This window comes from Augochlora pura, chromosome 7, assembly GCF_028453695.1.
Source record: "Augochlora pura isolate Apur16 chromosome 7, APUR_v2.2.1, whole genome shotgun sequence".
Lineage (NCBI taxonomy): Eukaryota > Metazoa > Arthropoda > Insecta > Hymenoptera > Halictidae > Augochlora > Augochlora pura.
The window spans coordinates 3,999,464-4,011,886 of NC_135778.1; the positions used below are offsets into that span (position 1 = coordinate 3,999,464).

The 12,423-nt window shown below is 46.9% G+C and overlaps 1 protein-coding gene across 1 annotated transcript in view; it reads right to left on the reverse strand.

Moving 5' to 3' along the window:
- Positions 1 to 5,403, reverse strand: part of LOC144473415 (L-lactate dehydrogenase) — a 10,457-nt gene extending 5,054 nt beyond the window's left edge. Inside the window, exons 1-2 of the mRNA XM_078187266.1 lie at positions 5,379 to 5,403; positions 5,129 to 5,264 (exon numbers count right to left, since the gene is read on the reverse strand). Coding sequence (XP_078043392.1) covers positions 5,129 to 5,264; positions 5,379 to 5,403 — 161 coding nt within the window. The remainder of the gene's footprint in view (positions 1 to 5,128; positions 5,265 to 5,378) is intronic.
- Between the last annotated feature and the right edge of the window lie 7,020 nt (positions 5,404 to 12,423).

Below are 12,423 nucleotides of genomic sequence, written 5' to 3' on the forward strand. Positions count from 1 at the left end.
GATTTCGATTTAAAAGAAATTAATAATATTCATATTTAGTAGAATTTGCGTGAAAGCTTTGCCACGAGTCTGACTCGTTATTATAGTGCAAGGGGTTAATAATTGTAATACGTGGACTGTGGACTTTATGCATTAAAATGATTAAGAAAGAATCGCAGTCTAGTAATAAGTTGAAAATAATGTAACAATATCCTTCAATTCTTCTATGAAATCTTCAGTTTTATTTTCTCTTTATACCGTTTCACCTGAAACAGGATTTTCAACAGGAAAATCTCCGTTATTGGAATGTTGTCTACGACGCTCGAACGAGGTTAAAGATCAGATCTAAGAATTCCGACTACGCCACGCTATATGAATTTGTCGTTAATAGTTCGAGACGGAACGGTAAGCTTCGGTTGTCCCATAAGCCAATAAAGAATACATTTCGGGACGATTGGAGTCAGTATCAATTTCCGAAGGAAAGTTTTGAGTCAACGTGAAACACCGTAGGGACGAACCCGAGCGTAGCGGGACTTTTTCATTTCGTTGCCCGGAGATGAATTACGGCTTATGGTTCGCGCGGCGCGGCGAGGCGTTCCCGGTCGCCCGGCTATCGCGGTCGCTTTAAATACACAACCGAAGATGGATCTTCCACCGGAAAGAAAAGAAGGTCCCGCGTGTGTCCCTTGTTTTCGCGCGGTCCACGGCGACAGACCCGGGCCGCGCGCATTCAATTTCACCGTTAATGATCGCCGTGGAAAAATGACGGGCTTAAACTGCGGCCATTAATCAGGGCCCGATCGATATTGCGAATGCGGCTTAACGACGGAGAGATAGGATCGGCCGTCCCAAGGTACCGGAGTTATTGAATCGCGTCAAATAATATACGAGCCAATAATGTATGAATAGTCCTGCAATTATGGCCGGGCCGATCGTATCTAAGGGTGCGTTGTAATTTAGTAATCGTTCATTCTCGGATGCGGCGCGGGCGGCGATCCCGGCGCGAATATTCCCCGGGACGATCGGCGTGTACACGATTTCGTTTATTTTTCTATCGAACGCAAGCGGGTATATGCACCGCGATGTGTCGCGAATTCTTGTTGCTCGATTTCGCGCGACTCCTCGCGGAACGCGCGTGTACGCAATTTTCAAGCCAGGCTGCGCGCGAATTTCTCAGGGATTACCGCTACGCCACCCCCTCCCGGGAGCTTTTTAATTAGATACGGGCGGTGTGTAGTTCCTATTGAACGCTCCACCAGCTGGATGTACACGCCGAGCTGGCCGGGGCATTTATTATTACTCTGTTCCCGCGCACGCCGAACGGCTAGCGGGCTGACGTCACGCGGCAGACGAACGCGGTGATGTTTTCGTACACTGTTTACGTTGTACTCCCCGGTTTCAGGGTACCGAGCGCAAATTAATTTTGTTTTCACTGTTACATTCAGTTCGGAGAGGTCGCATTAACAGCCGCGTCATTGGCGATCACTGCCTGTCGATTATACTATAGATACGTTACTACGTACATTATGGTCAATTAGAATACGCGTGTACGCGCGTGTTTTAGCACGTTGACGACGGCTTGACCCATCGGTGAGTCATACGTGTCAGACACGTTGGCTGCGTACATTCGTTTATTTTGCTTGCATTTCACAAAATAGGTTTATGTTATTTTATCTGAACATTATAAACAGATATTCAATAGTAAAAACATAGAAATTCAATATTATAAACTCAACATTATTGTTTAATTTTTGTAAATTTCGAGCGTCGATCGACAGAGAAAAATCGTGAATATCGACGCCCGGCGTCAACGTGTTAAATCAGCACGCGTCTATACGGCTGCAGGTAAGCCGTTTGAATATGCTACCGGAAAAATTTACTGCACTATCCTCGAATTTGCATGGTACAGATGTTTCGTGCAACGTGAACTCGTATCGTATTTCCGTTGAAATGAAGGTATTAAAAATGGTCACTGCCTCTTTATGCTAATAGGAATAGGGGCGGATAAGGGTTTGCGTGTAAGTTAGCAATTTTTGTAGGTTACTCAACAAATGCCGGTATAAGGGAAAATATTTCGTTAAAAAAATTATTCAACTTGTAAGGACATTTGCGAGGTAGATTGCTACCCCATTCCTCTGACTTCGTTGTTCGGGCAAATAAATATAATATATGTTTGTGTTATAGTTAATTATACATGTTGGAAGATATATAAGTTTCTTATTTTCTATAGAACAGTTATAGCTAAATTTAGAGCCAAACGGCGAGGGTACTCGAGGGTTAATGGGGTAAAGAAGTTTCCAGCGTGACACACGTGTGACGATCATAATATTGTATTTCGAGTAAAGAACGCCAAGTGGATTTTGTGAATATATTTTATAAAAGGACACGTTGCGTATAATGCCATGAATTTAATAAATAGAACTATCTACGCCAGTGACGCTTGTAGCGAGCGAGTTAACGATCCATCCGCTTCGATCGTAACCCTTTCAATTCCACTCTCAATTCTATCAAAACGATTGCATCCAGTCGTTTTCCCACCTTTCGAACAATCACGATTTACAGTTTCGAAGGGGTCAGCCGATCGTTCCGTGACATTAAACGTGTCGATGGGGCTCCCCCCACTTCTCTTCATCGACGCGAATTCATCGCGTCTTAGAAAGTCCTCCCTCCCGCGAGCATTTCAATTGGATAATACGTCTTGCGCGGGTTTTTACGCCGTCCGGACGGCGCTAATCATCATTCATATGACTAGTTGGAATCGGTATCTATGAATTAAACGATTCCTCAGCGAAGGATCTCTCTCTCGCGGTACGCTCGCCGGGCCGAGGCGAGGAAGTAATTTAAACTCCCGACGTTTATAGTTAACCGCGGCAAGTGGGAACGAAACGACCCGCTCCTAGATAATTAATTTTCCGCTTTAATTAATCATCGGCCGCGATTTTATCGGGCCGGGCCCCGGGTCAAGTAACAATAACGATCGCGTAAAGCCCGGCCCCTTATCGGTTATCCCGTCGGCGCGAGAACGAGCGCTCGCCTTGATTTACTAGCGGGCTCCGCCAATTAATGAAACGTCGATTCCCGCGGGACAGCGCTAAAGAATCGAGCGCGCCTGATCGTCTTTCACGAACTACCATTTTCCTCTCGGCTTATGAACAATGCGCGCTGCGACCGGCCGAAAGTTTACGGTATCTTCCGAGTGAAACGCGGTTTCGATTTAAAAAAAAAACGGTGCCGAAATGATTTGTTTCTCTTCTTCGTTTAATTGGTGAATTATTTATGGTGATTCGATTAGGCAAGGGGCGATTGCATCGGCTTCGTGCGTTAAACTGTTGCGCACGGAAGCGTTTCCATTTTATCTTAAAATTTGATTTCGAGCGTGTTTACATATATTATTCTGCAATCTAATTAGATCAGTTTAGGGTTAAAGAGTATAGTCTGTATCTTCTTGCGTATAACCTGTGACCATTTACCATTATGTTTAACAATCTGAAATTGTCTATTAATAATCACAATTATTTAAACTTGTCTACTGTTTCAAATAATTAGCTGTCGCAATCTCTCCCAAGAGCGTGTAAATTACTAATATACAAATCATGAAGAAATTTTCGCTAAACTTTGTACCAACGTATATATAATAAAACAAAAGCCATATTAATATAGATATTTCAGTATCTCAATATTTCTCCAGATAAACACAAAGAAAACGCAAAGAAGTGTAACACTGGAATACGGTGATTAATGCATTTGCTTCATACATTTAAAGATCTGTCGGTGTTGCATTATCCAAACAAATTCGGTGCGGAAACAGTGGATTATCTCGTTGGTATTGAATTAGAACAGCGATATCTCAAACGAGAAGCATCTCGTGTGTCTCGTGCATAATTACCACGGCCAACAACGAACCGCCGATGGGACGGCAAAGGGAGTCCAAACTAAAGTGGACAAGGAAGGACCGCGGGTCGCAGGAATGCATGATTAATCGAAACCGAAACGGTAACCGACCCGCGGATGGCTTTTTAATTAACAAAGTTCCCCGGGCCGGGGGACAGGTGGCGGCGAGGGCACGGCGACGGCCGAAGGGGGTGGCAGAGGGTTGACGAGTACGAATCGTCCCGCGATAAAGGCGCGATCAGCTCGATAACGATGTCTCCCGTGGTTGGGGCGAGAGAGAGAGAGAGAGAGAGAGAGAGAGAGAGAGAGAGAGAGAGAGAGATTCGAGCGAAGGCGAACGGTGCAAACGAGTCGGCCGGTTGCCGCTGAGATAGTCCTTGAAGGCTGGTCGTAAGCAACCGATCTTCTGGTACCCGGGGCCCAGTCAACCGATCCAGACACCGGCTCGCGCGCATGCCTCCGGTGCACAATGGTTGGTAGTACTGCAGCTGATACAAGTATGTTCGCCGTGCAACCGGAATTTTAATTGGCTATTTGTTTGTCCGCTACACTTCGCGGCGTTGCTATTGTCCGGCTCGCTGCAGAAGAACGATCACCGTTCTCCCCCCCACTCTACCCCGACCCCCGCTACTCTTTCTCTTTGGCTTTCGCAGGCCCCACCACCGGTGCCTCTCGTTCTTCATTGCGCCGAAATGCAGTCGCGCGAGCACGAAATCCGATTCTTCTAGCGTGGCTTTCGAAACGTTCGACTTATTTTTATTCCATCGAGTGGCAGAGCGAAGAGGTCACTTTATGGCTATAACTAAATCCACCGCAAACCAAGTAGAAAGAAGCGACGCTCTGAATCGTTGGTGTCGATTCTGTGGCTAGCATATAAAACGCTAATAAAATAATTTTTTGAACATTTGCTTCGAAAAGAAGCTTGTATCAATAAACTTCGTAATCTTTTTTTACACGCCATAAGTCTGGTACAGACACGGTCACTAATTTAGTGGTAGTATAGCTGAGTACGATTAGAGTCGTTTACAATTTTATAATTTCTTTTACGACATATTTTCTAGTCCTTTTAGACTCCTCTATGGCTCGTAACGAGGTAAGGTTTGGATTAATTTTCAGAAACGAGATACTGAAGTAATATTTACATTCCGGGGCTGAACGGAGCACCGTCGTTCGAGTAGCAATTTGGGCACAGCAGCGTTGCGCCGCAGGGAAATTGCAACAAGGTAGCTAGAGCGTCGCGGAATTTGCAAAGACAAACATTGTAGTGACTAGTGACTGAAACGTGCCTTCAATAGCGATGGGCCTCGAGGCTCTCGAGACCTTCTCGAGACGACTGGCAGTCTTGAGATTGACAGTCTCGAGCAGCCTTCCGAACGGAAGCTTTATTGTGAGAGCTGCCGAGTGGTAAGACGAACGGAAAGCAGCAGAACGGATTCCTAGAGAGAGGATCGGCTTGGTACAAGAATTTAAAGTTACGCTTTCCAATGACGACAAATTCGTACACGTACCATCGTAGACAACGACACCGTACATGTTTGCAATCGCGGACATCCTCCACTTCATAATGAAATAGACCGTCCATTCGCGCTTTCCTAGAGAACGTCCTGTCGCTTGTCTTTCAAATCCTACGGTTCACGCGCGTGTTCGTACATGCACGCGTTTGTCGATGACGTTAGTATGATCTGTCGTGGTTCTAGGAATGCTAGAATGATATTAGTTGAATTATTATTTTTAAACGTTAGTTGAAAATATTATCGATTAACTGTGGAAGATTGTAGGGTTTAATAAAGCTAATTTTCGAAGTACATGATGCCTTCTATATCGGTTTCTACGAAAGCAGAATTTTCCATATCAATTTCAATCTCTTGAATTATTAAATCAAGTCGGACTCGTGATGATTTTGCAAATGTTCGATTAAATGTTTGTGCTATTAATTTCTTCTGAATCGAAATAGATTTGCTTGTTAACAAAAACAAAGGACAAAATTAAATGAAGATGTAAAAAATGGGAAAATTGTCTCGTTCTGTTAGAAATTGTTAACGTTAGAAATAGACAGGGAATTTTATGAACTTATGGCGAAACCGAGTAGGATTGCAGTTAAAATAATAAACTGCAAACGGTTATAAACATGGTAAATTGTATAGTTTGCCAACATAGTCCGTCGTCCGAGGATTGAGTGTCGACGAAATTAAAGTTAACCCTTTGCGCTCCGTTGTCTCCTCCCAGGGAACATCGTAATTCTAGTATATGACTTAAAATTAAAATTTAATTTCAAATATTCAAAAATTTGCAAATATTCCAATAGTCAAAGTTAACCCTTTGACTCTGGGGCACCGCGAAAATTATTACATCGCGTTAAAAAATATCCAAACGGTCGTACCAAAAGGAAGATTACTATAGCTCTGAGAAATTATAAAAAAATTTACAGTTGAAACGGCTCCGAGTGCAAAGGGTTAATGAAACAATGAAACACATGTTGCGTACAAGTCGTCCGTGCGTTGCGAAATACGGCGCGACGATTTTTCGGCAGCCGGAGCGACGTAAAAAGCTCGAGACGGGTGATTCCGCTTCATTGATAGTCCGGTCGCTCTAGCGTTAACACCGGCAAAAAAGCTCAGGCCCGCGATCGCGACACTCGTTGCATAAGCGGCCGCGTGTTTCGCGCACGGCTGCTCATTTAGGGAATGGCCGCGTTGCCGGCCCGGGGGCCGGTTTAATTTGAACCCGGACCGCGGGCTGACCTAAAATAGAGGTACGATTTTAATTGGAATAAGTTCCGTGGACCGTGCAAAAACGGGGGACCGGGAGAAAGAGGGGGGCGAGGAAGAGAGAAAAGAGAAGGAGAGTAACGGAGCGAGAGAGCGAGAGGGGAAGAGAAAAGAAACAGTAAAACAGAGAGAAAGAAAGAAAGAAAGAAAGAAAGAGAGAGAGAGAGAGAGAGAAGGAGAGCAGATCGGGATCGGCCGGCGTTCCTTGGCCCGCTTCGGGCAGTCCGCGGGATTCTGGACAAGCGGATCCGCGCACGGTTCTTGCCGCGGCGCGTTTCGGCGCGTTTCAACGCGTTTCGGCGCGGCGATTAAAGCGAGTCGCGGTGCCTGTCGCTTCCTAATTTATTAGGCCGCGCGTACCGAAGCGGCGGATCGCGTCCCCTCCCGCGCGCTGGTCCCCGTCGAATTTAATTCGCGTAGCCCGGCAACGGGCCCACGAAATTCGATTCGACGGAGATAAATCCGAGAGGAGAAGAGCGGAGCGACGCGTGCACGCGGCGCCGCGCCGCGATGGCCGCGGCCGAGTAAATTGAGACATTCGCAAATGGCGGCGTCGACAGAAGATCGTATCGATGATTAATGTCCTCCGCCGCGTAGGTCGGAGAAACCGGCCGTTAAAAAGCCCGCGCAATTACACCGTATCGTACTTAATGACTCGATAAGTGGTACCGCGGAACGATACGCGTCGCGACCACGCCACGGATTATACATGCGCGGCGGCGGCGCTTCGGTACAGTTCGCCCCCCACCCCACCCGTAATCACTGCAATTTCACCGAGTCTTAATCTCTGTTGGATCGGTACCGAAGGCTGACCATCGAAAAATCGTATTGCACTCGGGGCGCTGGCTGCTCGTTCCAGCGAGCGAATCCTCGCTCCGACGATACCCTCCGGAGATGGACTATTCGCTTCTCTTGCTTGCCCCTGATAGCGTAGCACCGTGATTCGGAGGGGACCGGGTCATTTTAACTGCAAATCTTACTCGCGATGATTAACCCTTTCGCTCCGAACGACGGATATATCCGACATCCACGTGGAAACTCGCAGAGCCGAACGACGGATATATCCGTCATCCACATGGAAACTCGCAGAGCCGAACGACGGATATATCCGCCGAGCGGATGCCGCGTATATGCGGCGCTCGGCGCAAAAGGGTTAAAGACGTAAGTGCGAACATCGAAGACTGCCGACGCTCACCATGCGCATCATGCGCGGCGCGTTGCCTCGTTCAGCGGCGCAACTCCCGCGGAACGGACTGCCGTAGCGAAAGGGTTAAGTAATCCTTTGAGGACAAATGGTGACATAATGACGTTTTTAGGAATATGCGCCCAGTTCTAGATGTTCCAAGCATCTCGATCGATTACGAGTACAAGAAATGATCAGGAAATATTCTTCACTTTTTCACTGTTTTTCTAAGGAAAATTCACTTTCTCTCTAGGACCGAAGGCATTGCTCGCGACAGCTTAGCACGCACGAAATAACTGTATAAACTGAATGTAAGGACAATTTTAAATGACACGAACAACATTAGTTGAACTACAGAAATTTCTAAAACGATGAAAAGATTGTTCTGAAGTATAATTGTAGAACAAAGTTAGTACTACCTGTACGTAGAACAGGTATTATGCCCTCCCGGGTTGATAGAGTATGCGAAGATAGGCTATAGCGAAACAGCACGTCGTACGTATCAGCATGCACTTAACCCGCGTCGTATTCCGACAAAAAAGTCCTCGGCATTGTGCAGCGCGGTATTCGCATGACGGCCACGGAGACTGGCTGTGACGCATCGTCCTGCTCATTGTCAGCGAATTGGATTTTTTCAAGAAAATATTGAAATAGTTCGCGGTATTCAATTACTGGTTCGGTTGCTATTGGACGTGCAGCAATGCGTTCTGCGTGTGCGCTGTGCGCATACCGGTGGCGAAGGAAGCTGAAACGGTAGACATGAACCACGGTGGAATATGCGTCGGGTTAATGCGTTCACTCTCCTCCCATGGATCGTATAATTCACGGTTTCGGTGTGTAATAAATAATGTTTAACTAAAACGAACGCGAAAATAAAATTGATATTATACATAGAAGCGTACTCTAACCGGCGCTGTAAACGCAGCGAGAAAATAATTACACCGGGTGATAATAAAGAACGGGAAATTGAAGGTTTAATCCGAGAATTTTAATGTTCTTCAGAATATTACTCGATGCTCGGCGAGCGACCGTTATAAATTTGTTTAATGCCGAGAAAAAGCACGATCTTATAATTATTAACAGGCTCGTATGTTAATTTACAGAACTACTTTGCAATAAAATCTATACAATGACCTGCGTCCAAAGAAACAGTAAAATCGTCCAAGACCAACTCTGTGATCCGATCTAACGCGCGTTAAATGTACACGTGATTTCGTAGTCAAATAATTAAATTCATGGTTCTTGCTCGTTAATAAATGTGCCTTATGATACCGAACCAGGTGCCGGTTTTACGATCGCTTATGAAAACACCCTAACAGCGTTCATAAATTACGTAATTACCTTCAATTAAGAAATCTCCATTCGGTATCGGAATAGATTATCTGAATCCCTTCCGAACGAGGCGAGGGTAAATTCCAGACCGGTGCTTTTTTGCCGGCACTAAATAATAACAGCCGCTGCACGTGTGCAACTCGTAAAATATTTCCCGTAATATAATTTCTAACAATTATCTCAAACATTAACGTTTTAATATCATCGACGTAGCAATTTGCCAGCTAGTCAACCTTCAGCTGTAATTATTGACGGAACGTTTATAAGGTTAGACAATAATTAATTAATTGTTCATTATGCCTACTGATTCTTCATTATTCTTGACCAGAGCATTATTCTTTCTCTGCCTTTGACTTTACTCGATGTATAATTTTATAAAAGAGGAATCTCGTTTCGAATTAGAGAAATTAATTATTCCTTTATTATAAGTCTATAAAAGGTTTGTCTATTATAAAAAGGATCAGTTGTGTTGGAGAGCAATTCGTAGTGCGCGCCGTTCACCCCCTAGCGGCCACCAACGCACTTCGTGTCCTCCCTCCCTTTGTCTTGACTTTCGGTGGAGGACCGTCCTTTGTCTGTGCGTTAGTTCGTTAGCAACTACGTTGAAACATCGTATCGTAGAATATAACCGCACCCTGCGCTCGTACTCTCTAGCAAGTTAGCAAAGTAAGTAATTCGCACACAATAGCCTAAATGAGTACTTAATTTTCATCGGAATGTCCACCCTAAACGCAGACAATTTCTGTTCCGCGATCCGCCGTCGATTTGTCACTTGGCGAGCAAATACGTACGAGCCCGAGAAAAGTTCTGCGGGGCAAACGATCCGAAAGGAAAGTCCGTGGTCGGAAAGACCGGAGAAAACAATACCGTGGCCCGATATCCCGCCCGGGCCCTCCCCTAGAGCCGTGGCAGCTCGACTCCGATCGTGCAGATTCCGGTGCGTGCGCCCGCGCGCGCGCGCGCGCGTACTCGACCATAATTGCAGCGTTTACCCGGCTGCTAAAAATCGCGATCCCCGGCGAGCCCGTCCCGCGCGCGATCTCTCGGGAGCGGCGGAGACCTTGGAGCACAATCGTAGGAGGTCGGGCCCTGGCAGCGTATAGCGGCGACCCCTGTGGCTCGCTGAAATATCGCGCGGACGCTGCTTCATTTCGATATTCCTGGGCCTGGGGCCTCGATGAGGAGTAACTTCTCGAGATCGAAACGACGCAGGAAAGAAGGCACGACGCAACAGAATAAAGAAGACGAAGAAGAAGACGAAGACGAAGACGAGGAAGAGGAAAGAGTGTTCTCTCTCGGCACGCGGTGGATAGAAGGCGAGAGGCGGAAGGCGGCCGGCGGATGCCAGAACGAGAGATCTCTCCCTCTCTCTCTCTCTCTCTCGTTTTATTACATCGTATCGGGAAGGGGCGAGGCCGATGCGCAATTGTTTATGCTCGTGTCCCGCCCTATTGGACGCATCGGATACACTCGCCGAATACCTACCACGTATACGCGCGTCACGGCGTGCCCCCCCAACACCCCGCGCCCTCGCCGCTTTGTTTCTCCGTTCGGGCTAAGATTATTAATGGCGTGGGCCCTGGGTCCCGGTGCCGGGCCCGAAGTGTCAGTTCCCTGACAATGACGAAGTTTGCACCTCGGGTACGGCCCTCGATGCGCACACCGCCCTTCCCCGCCCCGCGAGAAGGGACCCGTCGCGCTCGTGCGAAATCCCTGGTCTCTTCGATCGCTTGTCGAAATTGAGGTAAATGACCCTTACCCGCCAGAGAACGCTCTGCCGCCGTTGCCGCCGCTGTTGCCGTCGCTGCCTCGTGGGCGTTGTTTGTTGATACATTTGATGCTCCGTCTTTGCTACGGTCCAACGCGATCCGGTTTCGTATTTTTGAAACACGGTATTCCACAGTTTAATGGAACGTTAGGAACAGAGTTGGGAAGAATTTTATTCGGATAAAAATCAATGGAGAAAATTGGTATGAAATTAATATAACATATAATCGAATAAAATTTTATTGGAAAACGACCGAGCGAACGTGTTCATTTGATACAATTCTGGAGTAAACCGACCGTGTTTCCACGCGGTTCGAGCGCATCCGTGTAACACGGTGATCGGGTCGGAAGAAAGGAATTTCCACGGTGCACTCGCAGCTCAGGTCTTCATTTAGGGTGGCGCAGCTGATTTTAATCTGAGAGAGTTTGGTAACCGAGAACTGTTGCGTTCACGCGGGAGGTCCACGGGCACGAACCCGGGACAACGAAATTACAGACACGCGTCCCGATATGAAAGAAACGGAGGAAGACGGAGCTCCGTAGACGGCTATCGTGTCCGAATCAGTCCAGTATGTGATCAGATAGGCGCTCCGCGAAGCACCTGCGCATTCTAAACGAGCCTCTACGAAGGCCGGCTTAGAAGGCACCTGCGCCCGACCGCGGGGCTCTCTGTGCTCGCTTTTTACCGGACCCGCGGCCCCGTCGCGTAATCAACGTTTTCCACCATCTTATTTACCTCTCCATTATGACGCTTTATTATGATACCACGCTGACGTTCGCTGCCTCTTTAATATATACTATTCGCAAGTAATGATTCCGCTGCTCGGGACTACCTTGCCATTTGCATCGCGATCGTTTTTCTGGTTCGAGGTGCTGGAGACCGGTAGCCGCGGTACGAGTGATTGCTCTCCGCGTGGAAACAAGTCCGGTGGAACGGCTACCTGCGACGCGCCGTTTAATCGCGTAAAAAGAATAACGCGCGAACTGGTTAATTCAGCTCGGGCGCGGCTCGCTCGCGGATAATTATTCCGCGTTGGGATCCGCCGCGTGACTTATGACCTCCCCGCGGAATTGAGACGTCCGTCTCGTTTAGAGAACGCCTCCTCGGTTTCGCTACGACGATAGAATTATCGGATTGTCGTCGCCGCTTCGCAATTAACTTCGTGCTCGAATCTGCGTCGGATGGAAATACCATTCCCGCGTTTTGCAGTTCACGCTACTCCGCGCGGATTTTTAATTCGACTGTAATTTAATGAAATAAGTAGAAGTAGATCGCAGCAGCTTCCAAGAAGTCACGCAGCTAGTGTACTCATTTAAACCACTCAAGAAAATTATAGAACAGAGAAGTTTTCGATAAAAATCGGCCAACTTCGATTAACGATAACTTTGGTAAAAATCGTCGTAGGATGATGACTGTTTTTTGAAATTAATACTTGAAACCTTTACTTTAAGATAATCTTCCTCGATTTTATGTTTCGTGTACTCTCACCACTGTAACTCTTT